Raw genomic sequence first — 19,867 nt, 5'->3', positions numbered from 1 at the left:
AGTTGTGCTAAGTCAACAAAACTTCAAGGCAATTTCATACTAGAAAACTGTAATGCAGTGATGATTCAAGCTTCTTTTAAAAACCCAGGTCTTCTCCTGTCATTCCCACATTTAGGCCTCGCACACTGACCTCAGGTAAACTGTTACTGAGGCCATCTGGAGCGCTTTGCTTTTCTTTGGGCTGATCAAGTGCTGCTCAGGGGCTCACCCTCCTTTCCCCCGGTCACACTGTACTTCTTTCAGTTCCTTGAAACTCCCTGTGCACTCCTGCTTGGAGCCTTAGACAGGCCTTTTGGAATGTTCTTGCTCCCTCTTCTGGCTGGCTGACCTTACTCCTCCTGTTTTTTTTACCTCAGCTTAAGTCATCAGTTTATCAGAAGGCCTCCCGCTGCTAGATTACACAGTGCTTTCCATACCGTTTCTTTTTGAATAATGTCTGTTTTCCTCATTAAGCTAAGCTCCCAACAGGAGCAATATCTACTGGTACAGATTATTCATAAGGTCTACATATTTTAAATTTTGATGGGTATTGCTCATTTACCTTTCAAAGAGGCTATATAATTTTGCCAGAAAACTGTTCTTATGTTTAAAATTTGTAGTTGTTTTTAGTGAGCTTGACTAGCTTTCCAGACATTTATTGACCAATAGTATTACTTATGTGTCTTCCTAATTTTCGCTCGATTTGTAAGCACTTTCCATATATTAAGGGAGGTGACTTTTTGGTTATATGTGGATTTTTTTCATAATTTTGTCTATATGCCAGAAGGGTTCCCTGCCTCCAGTTTTGTATCCCGTAGGGCCATTGTCTCCTCTACAATCAGAATGTTCTTTTTAATACCCTGGTCAGTTCTCTTGCCGCCCAGCCCTTGAACATGCCATTTCTTTTGTCTAAAACAGTGGTTCTCACTTTTAAAAAAATTCATTACTATTATAGAATATTGTTCTTCTTTGGGAACTGCTGGTTCTAAAGATGCCCCTCCCTAACCCCCTTTATACTTTTATAGCTTTCACACTCACTGAATTGCTTACTACCGTACTACCAGCTGACAGTCTTTAAAGACCTGTAACATCATGTCTTCCTACCGCACCCTCCTCCATGGATTGTGGTGACTGCTGGCATCTAGTGTGTTCTTAATAAACAAATGTGGGACAAATAAGTCGTTGGAAAGGAGGAGGTGGTTTGTGACGTTTGTTGCCTGTTGCTTCCTCTGGTTTCTTTAGTGTGTTTTAGATAATGAGATATTTGAGCTTCCTAAGCAAGGTGGAGGGGCACAGCATCACAGTTTTTCTGGTCCTTCATGACTTTTTTATAACACTTACTCATCTTTGTCTACCAAGTAAGCAAATGATAAGGGAATAAATCTTAGAAAGTAGTAAAAACCTCAGGGTATAGGTATTGCTATTCTAGAACTGTGTATTTTTACTTATGTTCTTAAGAACTTTTTTTCAGTGAATGGAGCTTCATGTATATGCTGAGTGGTCTGGGTTGGAATTAAACTTGTGAGAACATATATAGTACCTAGAATAGTCTCATTTGAAATGTATGATGTATAGAAATGGAAATATTTTTATTCTGCTTACTGTTTTTATAGGAGGTTCGCAAAGTGAATGAAAGCATCAAGTATAATCACCCATTGAGAAAATGTGTGGATACAATACTTAAAAAGGTAATTAAGCATATCCTCATAAACCAGTAGTAATTTGCACTTAGAATTTGTTCCAGTTGTTATTACAAGTTTGACATTTAATTATTGGCAATATTTTTCATTGAAATGTGGTTGTAGAGGTTATGGTAAATGATGTGTAGTAATTGCTATCACTCAGCAATGGAGATGGACCTTTACAGTTTCTAAGTGTCATTGAATGTGGTCACTACAGGCATATCTCCTTAATAAACTAGGGCCCCAATGTTCTCTTTCACTTACTTCCTTTGTGTCAGTTTATGACATATGAAGTACATTGTAAACTGAATAACCCTATGAGATATTTAACAAAGATATTTAACAGGAAGCAATGCAATTAAGGTTCTGCTGCATTGGGGTTGAATTAGGTCTATTTATATACTTCCAAAATGATTATTCCAAAAATGAGCTGCTCAGTCATTGTCTTTGTAACCATAGAACCACTGAATTATTTCTTTTCCTCTATCTTAAATCTGTTGTATTATTACTAGCTAGTGTTCCCTTCAGCTAAGATAATGGTCGTGAGAATAAGTTCTCTCATCATTTCTCTTACATTGCTATCTTTTGAGATCAATTCAGGGAGATAAAGTAACTTGCCCAAGTTCAGGTAAGTAATGAATGACTGATAGGGCAGATGACTCCAAATCATTTATGTGTTTGTTTTTCTGTACCACACCTTTAAAAATTCAGCATCTTGGATTTGTTGTGATTTGTCTTCATTTTAGGTAGGAAAATAATTGATCAGGTGCCTACATAGCCTAATCTTTTCAAATACTAGTTGCTTCATGTAGGTTAGCTCCCTTACCCTACCATAGCAAGTATATCTGATCATAAAGGTTAATATTAATAGGGGTAAGAAGATACTCAATACATCTAAAATATTTTGAAGGAAATGTCAGCAACTAAAAGTCCAACTGTTTAGAGATGCCAGTAAAGGAGGAAGATGTTTTTGAGTAAATTAGATATGCCCAGGAATGGAAGATTTTATTGTAAAAATAAAATTTTAAGTTTTTTGCAAATGAAATTTAGTGCTTGTCCCTTTTAGTGCCCTACAGAGTATCAGGAAAAAATGGGTAGGAACATGGATGATTATGAAGATTTTGATGAAAAGCATAATACCTATCCAAGTGAAAAGAGTCTGGTAAAACTACATAAGCAGGTAACTTTATTAATAATAGCTTTTTTGCTTGCTAAGGATCTTAGTTTTATAATTACTGCCCACAAAAAGGGAATTTGGAATAAATGTATATTTGAAACTTTCTTTGATTCTGTGCTTTGATCCTGTGTTTTAACTGTGTATTTCTCAACAGGGGTACTCTTGGTATTTGGGGAGGGAGAATTATTCACTAAGCCAAATTGTTACATATATCCTAGAATATTAACATCCTTGGCCCAACCCAGCAAATGCCACTAACACTTTGCCATTGTTGTGATAACCAGCATCTTCCTGAAACACTGTTGGATCAGAACACTGACCGATATATCCTGCCCCCTTCCCCCCGCTTCCGTTCTCTTTTATAGGTGATTTATTCAGTTCAGAGGCACCGTCGAACTCAAGTACAGTGGCGGATTCTTTTAGAGCAAGCGTTTTATCTAGAAGATGTAGCAAAAAATGAAACTAGTGCTACTCATCAGTTTGTTCACACCTTCCAGTCACCAGAGCCAGAAAATAAATTTATCCAGTATTTTTATAATCCTACAGTTGGTATGTAATTTGACATAAATTTCAAAATTTAATGGTAATTTTTTCTAAAGGAAAAAAGTATATATTTTCACCAGTGCAGAGTTGAATTGTATTTGTATTATTTGACATATATCGTGTGGTAATATTATGTATCTGATAAACATCCCCCTCTAAAATTATTGGTTATATTAACAGATAATCTCTCAGTTTGCACTGTTACTTCAAAGTTAATCAAAATCCTGTGCAAAAATATATGCATACATCAGGAATATTATGTAATCATAATATATACTTAAAATAGAATTTTAAGCAATTTTATATCACAAGCTTGGGTCCCTTCTTCAGTCTTTATATACTACTAAACTATTCCCCTAAGAAGTCCTCTTTATTTGCATCTGTTGGTCTATTTACATGACCTACACTAAGTAGTCATAATTATTTCATTTTCTTTAATGATTATTTATGACACTCTTCAAACATTACCAGATTTAATATGAAGAATTTAATGAAAACATACCAAAGTGTCATAGTATTAGAACTTCCATTTACCTTATTTATCTAAATAACAATTATGTTCACCTGATTCTCTTTCTCATGTTTGGTTTTGAGTAAAGACATAAAGGCCATAACATATCTTGGAAAACCTCAGTAAAGATCTTTTCTAATTGGATAAAAGAAATACTTGTTTTCATTCATTTAACAAATATTTGAGAACATATATGCTATCTGTTGTTGGGCGCTTGTTATATGTCAATAAATGTAAAGACAACTTCCTCTTTATGGAGTGAGAAAAACAGGCAATGTACTCATAAAGGTGTGAAGAAGGTGCTGAATAGGTAGTTGGCTGTAGAAATGGGAGTTCAGGGGAGAAGTCTGGTCTACAAGTATAAATCAGGGTGTCATCAGTGTATCAGTGAGCCTTGGGTCAGAATAAAATCAACAAAGAAGTGATTGGGAGAGAAAAGACAAACTCTGAAGACCAAGCTGAGGCACAACATAAGGTAGACTTCAGCTTCATGAAGAGGAACCAGGAAAAGGCTAAATGGGAAGTGGCCAGTGAAGTAGGAGGAAAAGCGGGATGGTGAGGTGTCTTGTGGCAAGGGATATGTAAAGTACCTTTCCAGATGTGGATGGGTCTACTGTCATGCCCATGAAGCCTTGACCGCTGGATTTCAGAGAAGTGACGTGGAGGTGGAGGGAATAAGAAAGCCCAGTTGGAGTTTAAAGAGCCATTAGAAACTGGGAGAATAGAAAACTCTCAAAATGTTTTGCTTACAAAAGGGAGTAGAGAAAAGAGGTAGTAGCTGAAGGAGGATGGCAGGGTCAAGATCAATTATAGCATGTAATTTGGGAATGATACCTTAGAGGAAATGTAATGAGAGAAGAGAATGGCTGGGATGATGTCCATGAGGAGGAGAGATGAAATGGGAAATAGTGAACAGTGCAGAGAATGCCCTTCGATTAGGAAGTAAGGCACAAATGTACCTGAGCAGGTAAAAAGAGGTAGTGGTGGGGACTTGGGGAGGCTCCCTTCTTGCCAGCTTCTCAGTGAAATGCTCAGAATGAGTGTAGGGGAAGAAATTTTGGAGATTCGAAGAAAGAAGAAAAGGTACAAAATAGTTGCTAAGGAGAGAAGGCGTGGGAGAGGATTGGTGAATTGTAGTAAGCTAGCCGGGCAGTGCTCAGGGTCCACCTGAAGCTGGGGATTAAACATGTAGAGTGAAAACAGTCCACAAAGGTATGTGTCTTTTGCAGGATGCAGCTCCCAGAGCAGCCAGAAGGTTGGATTTAACCAGGGTGTGGTTTCACTTAGCAAGGGCAGAGAAGAAGAAAGGGCAAAGAAATTGGAATGTTGGAGAGTAATTATTCTCAAAGATTGTGGAATCGGAGCTTGTAAAGAAAGCAATAGCATACCAGGTGTTAAGACGGCAATACAAAAGGTGGAGAATGAATGGAGTGTTAGTTCAGGTAAGGTCAGTCAGTGGAATTGGAATATTAGGTGAAGATATTGCCTGGAAACAGGACCACTGTAATGAGATTAAAAGGGCAGGAGTTTTTGACGGTAAGAGGTTTAGGGATGGCCATGGGAATGAATTGTGAAGGCACAGTGGAGGATGAGATCACAGGAGGAAAGGAGGGCAAGGTTTGAAAGAAGACCCCAGGGTATTGAAAAAAAGGATCACCAGTGTGGACCTTGAACTCACCAGGAACTATGCAGAGTAGGGTTGAAAGAGCTCCACACCTCTGTGAATGGAGTGAAAATACAGCTTTTCAATTTGGGGAACTTTCTTTTCTTATCTTTTATTTTTTACCTAAAGTCATACTGAACTGAAAGTTGCTGGAATAGTAAAGAGAATTCTTGTATATCCTTCACCTACATTCTCCACATGTTAACGGTTTACCATATCCATTTGCTTTATCTTTCTCTCTGTGTATATATTTTTCCTTAATCTTTTCAGAGTTGAATCCAAATATGATGACTTTTTGCTCCTAAATGTTTCAGCATCTATGTTCTAAAATAAGAGACATTTCCCTATATAACCAAATGCAATGACCAAATCAGGAAATGAACTTTGATAACAACTGTTATCTATAGACCTTAATCAGATTTTGCAAATGGTCCCAAAATATTCTTTGTTGAAAATCCCAGATCATGCATCTCATTCAGGTGTCATGTCCCCTTAATTTCCTTTCATCTGGACCAAAGTCTCAGTGCCTCTTTCTGTTTTATGACATTGGTATTTTTGGAGACTCTAGGCCTGTGTTTTATTGGGTGTCCCGGAATGTGAGTGTGATACTTCCTCCGGTTGGATGCAAGTTTTGCATTTTTGGTGGAAATGCTGCTGTAGTGATATAGTGTTGTTCTCAGTGTTCCATGGCCAGAGGCACGTGATGTCAGTTTGTCACATTCCTGGTGATTATTGGGTGACGAGGAGATCTGCCTGGTTCCTGCCCTGTGAACTTAATATTTTCCTCTTTGCAGTTATGTATCTTGTACGGAATATTTTGAAACAGGGTGAATACTGTGTTCCTCTTTATGGTTTTCCTAATCATCTTTTTCTTTTCTCTTCCAGAATGGTACTGGGAATGTCTGTTGCGACCATGGTTTTATAGGATACTTGCCGTGGTTTTGTCCGTCTTCTCTGTGATTGTTGTGTGGTCAGAATGCACATTCTTTAGTACGACACCTGTCTTATCCCTCTTTGCAGTCTTCATACAGCTGGCGGAAAAAACTTACAACTATATTTATATCGAGGTCAGTTGATTTTATATCTGTCATAAATGTGTGTCAGTTCATAGTATAGTTTTTAACTATTGTCTTTTTCTTTATATATTCTAGTAATGAGGAAAGCAGTGAAGTTCCCTGCAGTGTTACTATTCAGACTTTCAAAAATGAGCTTCATCCATTTACCCAGACTATAAAAACTTACAATTGTGTTTGAGGAGAGATGATAGGGTACAAAATAGTGCAAAATTCTTTTCTAAGAATACTTTGATCCTGTTTATGCCAGTGAAGCTACATAACTTAGAGTCTTCATGGGGAGAATGTCCAAGGGAGTGGGAAAATGGGCTCACTTCAGGAGGTAGATCTGAAACTCATGGACAGGATGTTGAATGGGTTGAGATGTAGATTTTTTTCATAAATTCATTTTCTTATGTGGTTAAGAAAAACTGCTACTGTGTTTAAATTTCAGACTGTCAATAAATGTTAGCTGGGAATAAAGGATAATGCTTGGGAACATACAAAAGTGCTCGAGTCCATGCGTCTTAAACTGGTTTTGCTTGTTTTTCAGATTGCTTGCTTCCTTTCCATCTTCTTTCTCAGCATCTGTGTTTATTCTACTGTGTTCAGGATTCGTGTATTTAACTATTATTACTTGGCCTCACATCACCAGACTGATGCTTACAGCCTTCTTTTCAGTGGCATGTAAGTGGGATGGTATTTGGATACACGGGACTGACTCCACTGCATGCATTCTTTGGATCTCTCATTTATTTCTTGTCCTTTATGGGTGTTCCACTGACACCTGTGTTTATGTGAGGTCGTTGATTAGGTTTAAGCATTAGTTAGATGTTTGGTTGCTAGCTAAAACCTCCTTGAAGTTTAAGGTTACTCACAGGCTTACTAGGTTAGGGAGGAAAGGAAAGACAGCCAGGATTTACAGATGAGAGATTCAATAAATAGATTAGTAAATACTAGGACCATCTAAGAGTTTAGAGGCGAAGTGAGACCTAGAGGGTTCTGAGATCCCATGGCATCAAACTGCATCATAAAGGGCTTATGAAAATGAACAAGAATAGTTTTTGCTAAGAGATTTAGCAAGAGGGTAGAGTGACAGCTCTAGCTTGGGCTATTGTTTGTCCCTATTGTTTAATCAGTTATAATGGTATTTATAAAGGGTAGACCTCGGGAAGTTCACAGAGGAATCCATGTCTGAAGTATCTTGAAGGTTTTTTTCTTTTACCATTTTTCTCCAAATAATTATAGAGTCATAGGAAGTTGCAAGTATAGTACAAAGAGTCTTATTAACCTTCACCCAGCTTCCCCGAATGGAGTCATTTTATATAGCCATTGTACAATATCAAAAGCAGGGATTTTACACCGAGAGGTTACTGTTAATTAGATTATAGACCTCATTTAGTTCTCACCATTTTTTTTAAAAGATTTTATTTATTTATTTATTTGGCAGAGAGAGATCACAAGTAGCCAGAGAGGCAGACAGAGAGAGGGAGGAGGAAGCAGGCTCCCCGCTAATCAGAGAGCCCAGTGCGGGACTCAATCCCAGGACCCTGAGATCATGACCTGAGCCAAAAGCAGAGGCTTACCCCACTGAGCCACTCAGGCACCCAGTTCTCACTGTTTTTATCCTTCATCCGTGTGTGTGTATGTTCTTGTGTAGATTCATGTACCCACCACCACAATCTAGATACAGAATTGTTCGATCACACAAAATAACTCCTCATATTGCCTCTTTGTATTCACATCCTCCATTTTCCTGTCCCCCCAGTCTCCAAGTCTAGTTCTGTGAGGCTGGACAAAACTGAGCTCTAGCAGTTCTATGTACCTGAACTTGTCAGAGTGTTGTACTTTGATACAACTTTAGGTCTTTTGTGTAGTGAGTATAGTTCCCCTTGAGGATATTGCTGTCCTTGCCATACTGAGACAGATTACACAGATGAAAGACTTGGAAGAAGTGCATCCAGAAATTCTGAGACTAAAGCAGTGGTAAACACCACCAAAGGAGGCAGCCTGAGGCTGGAACTTTGCCATGTAGGTGTTGATGTTTTAGGGAAATGCAATTAATAGGATTTTCAGAATGTCTCTCAGGTAAGGACAGTTCACATTAAGAATTTAAGATAAATACAATACAAAAGGATGAAAATAATAGTTATATTTCAATATAATAAAATGGATTTTGCTACCATATTTTTAATATACTCTGTTTATCAATGCTTACTACAGGTTATTTTGCCGCTTGACTCCTCCTTTGTGTCTTAATTTCTTGGGTTTGACTCATATGGACTCATCCATCTCTCACCAGAATACACAGCCAACTGCTTATACATCTGTAAGTATGGTCAGAACACAGATTTTTTAGAGTTGTTGTCTCTATAAGATGTATTATTGTGGAATTTCTTTTAAATCCCAGCAGAGAAGTTCTGTAGTGTGATTAGGATCTTTTTTTTTTAATATCACACTTTCTTTTAAAAGTTGTATATGTAATACTAATGACACGATAAAAATTCCTTGCTCTCTTTTATCGTAAAAAAAAGTTTTTTGGTTCACATAGGTTGTGCAGCTGAGCAGTATCAGTAGACCTCATTATTAGCTTTTATATTTATCATCTTCAGTACACGATAATTTTCAAAAATATTCACAAAATATTAATTAGGTAAAAACCTTAATACATTAGCAAATTCAGATATAATTGACATATAACATTGCATTAGTTTAAGGTGTGCAGCAGAATGATTTGATATACGTATCTATCTTGAAATGATTGCCACGGTATCTTTAGTTGACATCCGTCACCTCACGTACTTCCAAGTTTTGTTTTTTCTTGTGATGAGAACTTAAAAATAAGTCCATTTAGTGCTTTATTTCTACTTTGTGAGAAGTCCAAATTTGTTAATATGGTTGGTTATGAGTGAATTTTCTAATGGTGGAAAAGAATGAAAAATACAGAACTGTATGACTTTAACTTCTTCTTCTTTTTTTTTTTTTCTCTTTAGATTATGGGTTCCATGAAAGTTTTATCCTTTATTGCAGATGGATTCTACATATATTATCCCATGTTGGTGGTAATTCTCTGCATTGCTACTTACTTTAGGTAAGAAGCTTAACATTGCTTTTTTTTTTCTCTCTTACTCTTGTCCAATCTGGATATCCTTTCTCCTTAAAACTCTTTTAAATATTTACTGGTTAGGTTTTGGTTGTTGTTTGTTTTATTGTGGCTTTGGGGGTACTGGATGTAGTTTAAAGGATTTGTTTAAGTGATGAAGTCAGGCTCTCCCTCTGAAGGTATTTTTAAGAGAAGTATAGTCATTCTTTTACAAGTATTTAGGCTACAAAGTGGTAGGATTGATTACAGAATGTTAACTCTAAGTTCTGGCCTTCAACACTGACAGGCAGTGTAGCTTATAAAATACCCCCATGCCCATCTTTTATCCAGTAATATAAATGAGCCGTAGGGCTTTCCCCATAGTCATTGCTGGGTTTTTAGGGGCCTCAGACCTTTGCCAGCACCAAACATCAGATGGGGAGCAATTGTAATTAGGCCGTACATACAAGACTGGAAAGGATACAGGCTACTATTTTTTATAGGATTAGAAAAAAATGATTGACTGTTGGCTAGGGTATGACTCAAAAGCAGGTAAAGACAGATGTGCTTAGTTTCTAACACCCTGTCTTCCCAACTTGCACATGTCAGGGGCCCTTATCCTGTGCTGGGCCTGCCCTCTTCACTGACTGCTTCAGTGCTCCATGACACGCCAAAAAGACCACTCAAAAAAATATTTATTTATTTATATATTTGAGAGAGAGAGAGAGTGTGCAAACATCTGCGAGTAGGGGAGGGGCAGAGGGAGAGGAGAGAGAGAATCCCAAGCAGACTCGACATTGAATGTGGAGCCTAAGGCAGGACTGGATCCCATGACCCATGAGATCACAACCTGAACTGAATGAAACCAAGAGTCAGACACTTCATCAACTGAGCCACCCAGGTGCCCCTAAAAATTAATTTGTTGATGTTAGTCAGTTTGTTTTTCTGATGAAAATGTTTCATCAAAGTGATTTTCATCACTTTTCATTTATATCTTCTAATACTGTTATATAGTTATTACAGATAATATATGTATACTCAATAAGAAGCTATTGAGTAAACAGACAATTATTACTTGAAATAAATTCTTTATTGAATGTTTTAAAACATTTTACCTTCTTGTAGGTAAAATAAAAGATTACATTTTAAAATAAAACTGTTAATATGAACTGATGATAGTACATCTAACTTTCAAGTTTTTTTCTGAAGATAGAAAAGACAATAGGTTTGTGAAAATGTGTCATCATTGTGAAAATGATGTGGTAAAGGAAGAGACTGTATTTCACATGTCCAAAACTTAGTTTATTTATTTTAAAAGTTTACAAAACTAGTAATGAAACATTAGGAGCTTGTGATGTGTGATTTAGGACTTCACATGTTAGTAGTTATGTTTGCAAGATTAGCATCTCTGCTTACATTAGTAGATTATTATATGGATCAAGGAATAGATGGGTGGGATTGTGCTTTATCAACTATAAAATCTTAAATATAAAGATTTATTATGTCTAAAAGGAAAATTATTAATCCATTAAAGGTTTTGTTTTAGAGTTAAATGGGATAAACTTTGAGGGCCAGTTTGTCTTTTAGGAAAAGAAAGGCCAGATTCTTTAATTTTCAAATTATGTCTCAAAATAGATACTCTATCTAATAGAGACCTATGAAGCAATTGCCTTAGTGACACTTTAATGGTAACTTGCTTCATAGGTTTCTTTTCTTCATAGGTTTCATTTTCTTTTGAAATGCTGCCATAATTGGTCAATTCCCGTGTTTTGTTTTATTTTTAAGATTTATTCATTTTTTGAGAGAGAGAGAAAGAGGGAGCGGGTGCACACGCTCACAGAGGGGGGAGGGGCTGAGAGAGAGGAGGGGGAGAATCGTGAGCAGACTCCCTGCTGAGCACAGAGCCCAGCGAGGGGCTCGATCCCACCACCCTGCGATCATGACCTGAGCTGAAGTCAAGAGTCAGTTGGATTCTTAACCCACTGAGCCACCCAGGCACCCTACTAATTCCATGTTACTAACAACACAACCATTCCCAGAGTTAATATCCAGATTTAACTGCATGGAGCGTATAAGGCTGTTTCCTGACACTTTAGAAAAAGTTATGACCATCCCACAGTCAAGGATCCAGTTTGGGGTTCCTCACCCTGGGGTATCATATTCCCACAAGGATGAAAATAGTAAGGGAATTTTTAAAGTCACTGAATTGGCATGACCACCTACCCAAAACCCCAGTGTTGCTCAATGGTAAATGGTATATTAAAGCATGGAGATTCATTATTATTTTTTTCCACATCATCAGATTTACACAGTCAGATTTTTTACATATTGGTCATGTAAAATGGAAGACCTTCACTTTCTTGTAGCTGCTGTACTATTTTCTTTCCTCCCAGCGTGCGCACACCCCAAGCTCCACCCCCACCAACACCTACACACCTTCATTCCCCGCTTTCTCTTTCTTCCTCTCTCCCCCTCTTGCTCCATGTATGTGTTCAGGCTTATACCATTAGGAGTACATCAGTGAAAACATCTGAAAACTAAGGCAATAAAAAGAACTTGGTCTTTGTTTTGTCTTGGATTTAAATCCCAGCTTTAAAACTTACTAAATGATCATTAGCAAGTATTTAACCCCCTGAGCCTCTGTTTTCTTATCTGTAAAGTGATTATTTCTTAGGATTACAGTAAGAATAAAATAAGAGAGTATCTGTAAATTGGCTGATGTATATAGTAGGAACTTAACAAATATGAATCCTGCCCATCCAGCCATTGCTTCTTTCCTTGAATGTCATATTTTCAGAGTATTCTTGTCCTATACAACAGTGAGGTTTAAAGTAAATACCAAATAATATAAAATAATAGCCCTCAGATAAGATATAGTGATAAATTCTGAATGTGTAATTAAAGTTATTTAAATGGAATTGACTAGCTCTCAGGTTATTAAAAAAAATTGAACATGAAAATCAACTTGCATAATTAAGATTTTCTAAACCAGATTATTTTACACTTGGGAATACTGGTTGTCTGTGTATTTTCAGCATTAAAATTGTTCGAATATAAGAGAAGAATCCGTTGCATTTGTATTATAGCCATTGTTTTGTATTGTGTAATAATTTTCTGAAGGTATACTAATGGCCCAAATCAATTTATTTTTGGAAGAAATCTGGGTATGGTGCACACCATGTCAGGGAAGTACCTGCTATATAAACTTAGAAAGATAAATAAGTTCTTCTTGAAGAAAGACAAGAATAACTATGTAACTTGCTATGATAACTAATAATAAAATATAGGCTTCTTTGGGGTGACAATACTAAAGAATGGTTTATCTAAACATTTACAATGAGAAATAATGCATGTCTTTTAAAAAATCTACTTTTATTAGTTTGGGAACCCGTTGTTTGAATCTACTTGGTTTCCAGCAGTTCATGGGAGATAATGATATGACATCAGACTTGGTTGATGAAGGAAAAGAATTAATCAGACGAGGTAAGATTTGTCTTTTAAAATTAATGAAAGGAAAGCACTAAGACTCAAAATACAACATTAGTGTTTGTATAATTTGTAATTTTCTTTTTTTTTTAAAGATTTTATTTATTTGTCAGAGAGAGAGGAGAGAGAGCGAGCATAGGCAGACAGAATGGCAGGCAGAGGCAGAGGGAGAAGCAGGCTCCCCGCCAAGCAAGGAGGAGCCCGATGTGGGACTCGATCCCAGGACGCTGGGAACATGACCTGAGCCGAAGGCAGCTGCTTAACCAACTGAGCCACCCAGGCGTCCCTAATTTGTAATTTTTAATCTCTCTTAAGAAATTAATGTTTTGGGGGGCATTTGGGTGGCTCAGTTGGTTAAGCATCTGCCTTTGGCTCAGGTCATGATCCCAGGATTCTGGGATCAAACCCCATATCAGACTCCCCGTTCAGTGGAAAGCCTGCTTCTCTCTCTCCCTCTGTTGCTCCCCCTGCTTGTGTGCATGCTCTCTCTCTGTCAAATAAATAAAAATATTTAAAAAAAGAGAAATTAATGTTTTTTAGCTAAAAATCTATGTATAATCTTCATAGCAAAAATAATTTGAAAACAAATGGGGGTTTCATCCATCTTTAAGAAATACTGCAGCAGAAATTTAGTCTATCCTTAACTAAATAATTCTCTTGGATGGCATTAGAGTCATTTTGGTGTTTTTGTGGAAACAGATTTGCCAGGCTCAGTACAACTATAAAATTCATGAGTTGAAAGAATTATCGATTTGATACCGCACAGAAAATCATTCAGGCCAAGGCTGGGTTTGAGAATGCGATGAACATTAACACCCTGTTAGAATACATGGCCCTCCACTAGAATCTAATCCCGACACTGAATGTATCAAATTTACTGGTGTTTGAGTGATGGCAGGGAAAAAAGAAAACAAAACTCGAGTGTGGGGACATTGGTTCCTAGACATTCCCCTACGTAGGTCTGGAGCTTTTGTGTGATCATAAGTTAAATGTCAGCCAAAATATGTTATAGCTTCAATAGAAGCTGTTGTATCCTTCAAATTCTCTCCTAGAAAGGTGCGGTCTAGTTGATGTAATGGTTCTACTGCCTTTAACATTAATTAAGATCTCATCTGAAGTATCATATTCAGTCCTGGGTAAGATTTCAAGAGTAGAACTTATAAATTAGAAGGTATTTAGAGAAGGACAGCCAGAACTATGCAACTGTAGAATGTATCTTATGCAAAAACACAAACAAACAAACCCCCCCAAAAAAACAAAACTGAGTTTGTAGCCTGAAGAGAATAAGGGAAAGGACTTTTATGCAGAAAGAAGTATCAACTTCATTTTGAAGGTAAGGCGAAGAAAAATAAGTTATCCAGAATTTGAGATCACCATGAGGAAGAACTTTTTCCTCACTAAAACTGTTAGACAAGGCCTAAAGGTCATCTCCAACAAAAATATGGGAGGTATTCTCTGATGGATTAGGTGACCTCTAAGGTCCTTTCCAACAATAACCTATTACTTTTGACTTTGTAGTAATTTAAAGGAAATTGGTCATAGCCTGATACCTTTACTTCAGTTACTCTATGTATAATTAAACCGTGTTATACCAAATTTGAGACCACTTTTCTGTCTCTAGAGAAGAGAAAAAGGCAAAGGCAAGAAGAAGGTGAAAATCGAAGAAGAGTAAGTATAGTACTTGTTAATTTGCTGTAACCTAAAGACTAATGTGAAGTAATGGTAAGAATTTTACTGATTTAGAATTGGCTAAAGACCAAAGAACCGTGGGAACAGTGTAGACCTGTTCTAAAAAGTCATTAGTTAAATTAAATTTACTTTGTGTCCAACGTCTAGCAGTTTCTTGCCTAAGGTCAGTGCTGTGTGAATACTTAATGAGAGAATTAATAAATTCATGCAATCTTGCTATTAAAGTCATTTTGATTGCTTTGAAATTGTTACGCTTTTTTGGTCATATGACATTAATTGTATTCCTCTTCAATTTTTCTTCAGTCCTTTCCTCCTAGAGAGTGAAAAGGCAGAAAATTAGAAAAATTTAGTCAACAGTTACCACAAATTTTCAACACCGGTGTATATCTATACTGGGGAATTGAAGACTCAGAGAAGGAGACATGATAGTTGTCTTCATATATGTTAGTGTGTGTCATGTAAAAAGGAGCTTTGTTCTTTATTTCAGAAGACATAATTGGAACCCAGAGAGTGGAAGTTACTGGAGATAGGTTTCACCTCTCAGTGAAAATTTCTATCTTCCTCAGTTTATCAAAACTGTGATGGGCTGCTTGCAATAGAAACTTCCATGTCATATAATAAGTGAGCCAATGGCATGGCTATTTTAGAATGAAACCCTACATGGCAGGAGAGGTTGAACAAGGTGCCCTCTAAGATTCCTTTCAGTTCTAAGAATTGACTGAGTAGCATCCCACTTCATATGGTTTGATTATACCTATCTAACCATGTTTGTATACAACTTTAATTTTGCTTTTGAAAGTGACTTTTCAGGTCTCTGATATTTGTAGTTTATTTATATGGGAGAAGATTTTGTTAACATCTCATGAATTATTAGTCTGCATAACTTTTATGTGGTCAAGGTAAGCCAGTTGTAGCTGTCATGTTGTTTTGACATTTTAAACAGAAGAACTAAACAGGTGAATTATAGCTAGCAAAAATGTCTATAAATTTTCATTTGGAAAAAAGTTCGGAGACAAAAATTATTTTTGAAAATTTTCACGGTACTATACTAATCATACTGATTATCTGGTGAATTTCTGATAAAAGTAACTAAATTCTCTAACTCTATAGTCTGTTGACACTGATGAATTACTTTCTGCCTGTGAGTTCCTCTGTTATATATTTATTTGTGTTCTGACTTAGGAGTGGAAAGAACGTTATGGACACAGTAGAGAAGATTCCACTAGAAACAGAAATGTTCATGTTGACCCGAAAGAGTCAAGCCTCTCAGATCTTAGTACCACCCGATGTAAGTCGTTTCTTTTCTAGTTCCCTTAGAAGTTGTTTTCCTAATACTTGCTTGCATAGAGACTGAGAAGGTATCCATTCAGAAATGCCTTTAGAGAACTGTAGAGGTGGTTCTGCATTGTCTTTCGTTTTTCATCCCTCAGTGTATAGAAGGAAAGGGAAACTCAAGTATGCGTTTCTTATAAGAGATGGAGAATTGGGACAACGCATGAGTAGTTGTAATCTTACGACCCTAAATAATACCAGTACTTATCCCAGGCATGTTGTAGGCAGGTGTTGATTTCTACGATTTACCTGGTTGTTGTTCTTTACTTTTCTGGTAGTAGATGTAGGCAATTCAGTCATTTTTATAACCATTTCCTGACTGACCCTTATGTCAGATACTTTCCCAGGTATACAGGGATATAAGAAGATAAATTTCCTGTCCTTGGGATGCCAATTAATTTTGTGAGGGACTGATAACCAAGTAGAAGACATTTGCCAGTGGTTTGAGTTAAGATACCCCCCCATATCCCTTGACCCTGCCATCTGCCCCTGGGAAGGTGGTAAGAAACCTGTTTTTGCCCAGGACTCTGCCCAGAGTAGATGGCAAAGGAGGTTTGTCTTTGGGGGAGATGCAGGAATGCTGAGAGAGTAGAAGGGTACACTCCCGATGCTGAGGGAACTCAACCAAGGGGATAGAAAAAGAATTCTTTATAGGGAAAGGATTTCTGTGATAGAGTAATACTAACTCAGCATTTGGGAGTGAATGGTACTTTGCCCAGTGAAGGGGTTTTAGGCAGAAAGATGAATGAGTGACTTAAGAGAACCTTTGGGAGAATGCAGATTTGTTTCTGTCACAAGATCCTAAATTTAGTATGAGGAGCCTGATGAGAGGGGAGGCTGCAGGGACAGCTGGGCAAGTAGCTATTACCGTGCTCAGAAGTGAAGACTTTCAAATCAAGTTAAGATTTCATTCGGGAAAGGAGCATGCTCAGATCTTTGGTTTCAGAAGGTGAATTTGAACATCAAGCATGATTTCCAAGGAAGTGAGACAAAGGAACCAATTTAATGTCTGTTTTGGTAATGCGATCAAGAAGTGAGGCCTAGGGGCACCTGGATGGCCCAGTTGGTTAAGCGGCTGCCTTCGACTCAGGTCAGGATTCCAGGGTCCTGGGATCAAGCCCTGCATTGGGCTCCCTGCTCAGCAGAGAGCCTGCTTGCTTCTCTCTCCCCCTCTGCCTGCCACTCTGCTTACTTGTGCTTTCTCTCTCTGTCAAATAAATAAATAAAATCTTAAAAAAAAAAAAAAAGAAATGAGGGCCTAAGATAACCAGTGATCCTGGAGATGAAGAGGAAAGGATGTGTTTGAATGAGATTTAGGGTAGAAGACATGGGAGAGAGCTAAAGGTTTAGTTAAAGCGAGGGAAGAGGGGTGCCTACATGGCTCAGCCAGTTAAGTGTCTGCCTTCCACTCAGGTCATGATCCCGGGGCCTTGGGATCGAGCCCTGTGTTGGGCTCCCTGCTCAGTGGGAAGCCTGCTTCTCCCTCTCTTTCTGCCTCTTTCTTTCTCTTTCAGAGAACATCTTAAAAAGGGGGTGGGGCACCTGGGTGGCTCAGTGGGTTAAGGCCTCTGCCTTTGGCTCGGATTATGATCCCAGGGTATTGGGATCAGGCCCCGCATTGGGCTCTCTGCTCAGCGGAGAACCTGCTTCCCCCTCTCTCTCTGCCTGCCTCTCTGCCTACTTGTGATCTCTGTCAAATAAATGAATAAGATCTTTCAAAAAAAAAAAACTAGGAAAAAGAGAGGGGACTCTACAAAGATTTGGAAGTTTAAGTAGAGGTTGACGTGGTAGGAAGATGTGGGAGTGTGGGAGAATCTTCAAGAGAAAAGGGAACACGATGCCTTAGGATGCTGACTTGAAGAGAACCTGGAATGTGGGAGGCAACCAATATTTGCTGAATGAATGAGAGAAAAGATGAAGGTCAGAGTCTAAGATGACAAAAGTGTAAGATAGAATTGAATTGGCTTGCCTAAAGTTTTCAAAAAGAGCTATATCACAAAGTTCTTTTGAAGCTATCGGACTGCTCAGAAGAACTTCGTGAAAATTTGGTTTGTTTATGAAGAAAACCCAGCCCATCCACATAGAGAGAATGGAGAATTCAGTAGATCTGTACTGACAAGGATGGTCGGTATTACCCACAGGTGGCCATTGAGCAATTACAATGAGGCTGGTGCCCCATGTTGAAATGATAATATATTGGATATATTGAACTAAATTAAGTCTGTTAAAATTAATTTCACCTGTTCCTTTTTATTTTTTCATGTAGCTACTAGAAAATTTTTAAGTAAATACTGTGTGTGCATTTTATTTCTGTTGGATTTAGCTTGCCTAAACTCTTGTCTCCTGGGAAGAAGACTCAGGCCTTTCTTGAAGAGCTTGAGTTGAGTACATGTTAAAGAAATTTTAGCTGAGAACTGAGATACGGGACCCCTGGATTCACCATGAAACCAGCTGAAACTTGAGAATGAACAATTTCATAGTTCATATGTTAAATGTTGATTCTGATTCACAATAATTGAATCTTTACATTGTACCTGCTTCTGAGCTTAGACTAGCTACAAGGGAGAAACTTTTCTGTGTTATTTCCTATCATACTATTTTTCATTTTAATCTGATTTTAAAGGAATCAAGTAGTTATCTGTTCTTATTATTGTCTTCACAATCAAAATTCAGATTGTTTATAATCTTGACTTTTTTTCATGAGTCCATAGACTGACCCATAAAGACAATAGAAAAGTAGATATATATTTTTTCCTCCATTCACAGCAACATCCAAATATACCAGGGCCAATAATAGGACTGAAAGAGACCGAATAGAACTCCTCCAAGATGTAGAACCTTTGGATTTTAATGCAGAAACATTCACTGATGATCCTCTTGAATCTAAATCAGAAAGGTAAGCTCTGGCTGGGGCATTTTGGCTCCAGCATTCTGAAATTTTACTAGCATACAACTTGATGAGATAAACATAAGGAAAATATTCATTTTTATTGCTAATATTAACCATATTAATCAACTTTGGCAACTTTTTATATCTGCTGATGCTTTTATATTTTAAAAATTATAGCATCCTATGGTGATAATTGAAATTGCTATCTCCATAAACTACTAGCGGTATTCTAAATAAGAAAAATTGAAATTGATAGTAAGGATCTTAACAATGTTTATATGCCTGTTTCTAATGAACCCATTTATGAAATTTATCATATTTGGCAATAGCTACATAGCTGTGACTGGGTGTCAGACACTATTCTAAGCACATTACCGACAATACTATATATTATGGTTGTAAATCCAATCAGATTTGAATCCAGAGAGGCTTAGTAACTTACCCAGAGTAACACAGCTTGCAGATAGTAAAGTCAGGCATTCAAACCCCAGGACTCTGGCAGTAGAGTCTGTGCTTTTAGCCACTGTGCTCTGTGAAAATAATTAAGCAAAAGCGAAATATCAAATGTGTGATGAAATTTCTGCAGTATTTTCTGCAAACAGCAAAAACCCTAGAACATTCTATTTCTGTTGAACAATCAAGAGTGATTATGAAATCTTCAGTTCCATGATGTGTTTACATCTCTCTGTCCCTTTCTTTTTATCTCTCTCCCTGTCATACGTGTCTTCAAAGCTCTAAAAAAGCTATTGATTAATTTATAGTTAAGTAAGTCCCCTTGGAA

At 37.4% G+C, this 19,867-nt stretch overlaps 1 protein-coding gene across 4 annotated transcripts in view; it reads left to right on the top strand.

Annotated features, from left to right (window-relative positions):
• The window catches only part of LMBRD2 (LMBR1 domain containing 2), a 55,021-nt gene that overhangs the window by 17,871 nt on the left and 17,283 nt on the right, over window positions 1–19,867 (top strand). For all 4 annotated transcript variants that reach the window (XR_007127380.1, XR_007127379.1, XM_047729405.1 and 1 more), the window contains exons 7-17: window positions 1,593–1,667; window positions 2,728–2,841; window positions 3,204–3,387; window positions 6,441–6,622; window positions 7,161–7,294; window positions 8,831–8,936; window positions 9,601–9,698; window positions 13,069–13,172; window positions 14,797–14,843; window positions 16,047–16,152; window positions 18,963–19,092. Coding sequence is in view for 2 of the 4 variants with exons in the window: in XM_047729405.1 (XP_047585361.1) it covers window positions 1,593–1,667; window positions 2,728–2,841; window positions 3,204–3,387; window positions 6,441–6,622; window positions 7,161–7,294; window positions 8,831–8,936; window positions 9,601–9,698; window positions 13,069–13,172; window positions 14,797–14,843; window positions 16,047–16,152; window positions 18,963–19,092 (1,280 nt within the window). In the remaining 2 variants the exon portion in view is untranslated. The remainder of the gene's footprint in view (window positions 1–1,592; window positions 1,668–2,727; window positions 2,842–3,203; window positions 3,388–6,440; window positions 6,623–7,160; window positions 7,295–8,830; window positions 8,937–9,600; window positions 9,699–13,068; window positions 13,173–14,796; window positions 14,844–16,046; window positions 16,153–18,962; window positions 19,093–19,867) is intronic.

The sequence above is a fragment of the Lutra lutra genome, chromosome 5 (assembly GCF_902655055.1).
Source record: "Lutra lutra chromosome 5, mLutLut1.2, whole genome shotgun sequence".
Taxonomy (NCBI): domain Eukaryota; kingdom Metazoa; phylum Chordata; class Mammalia; order Carnivora; family Mustelidae; genus Lutra; species Lutra lutra.
Note: the sequence above shows the minus strand (reverse complement) of the source record. Positions and strands in the feature narration are given on the sequence as shown.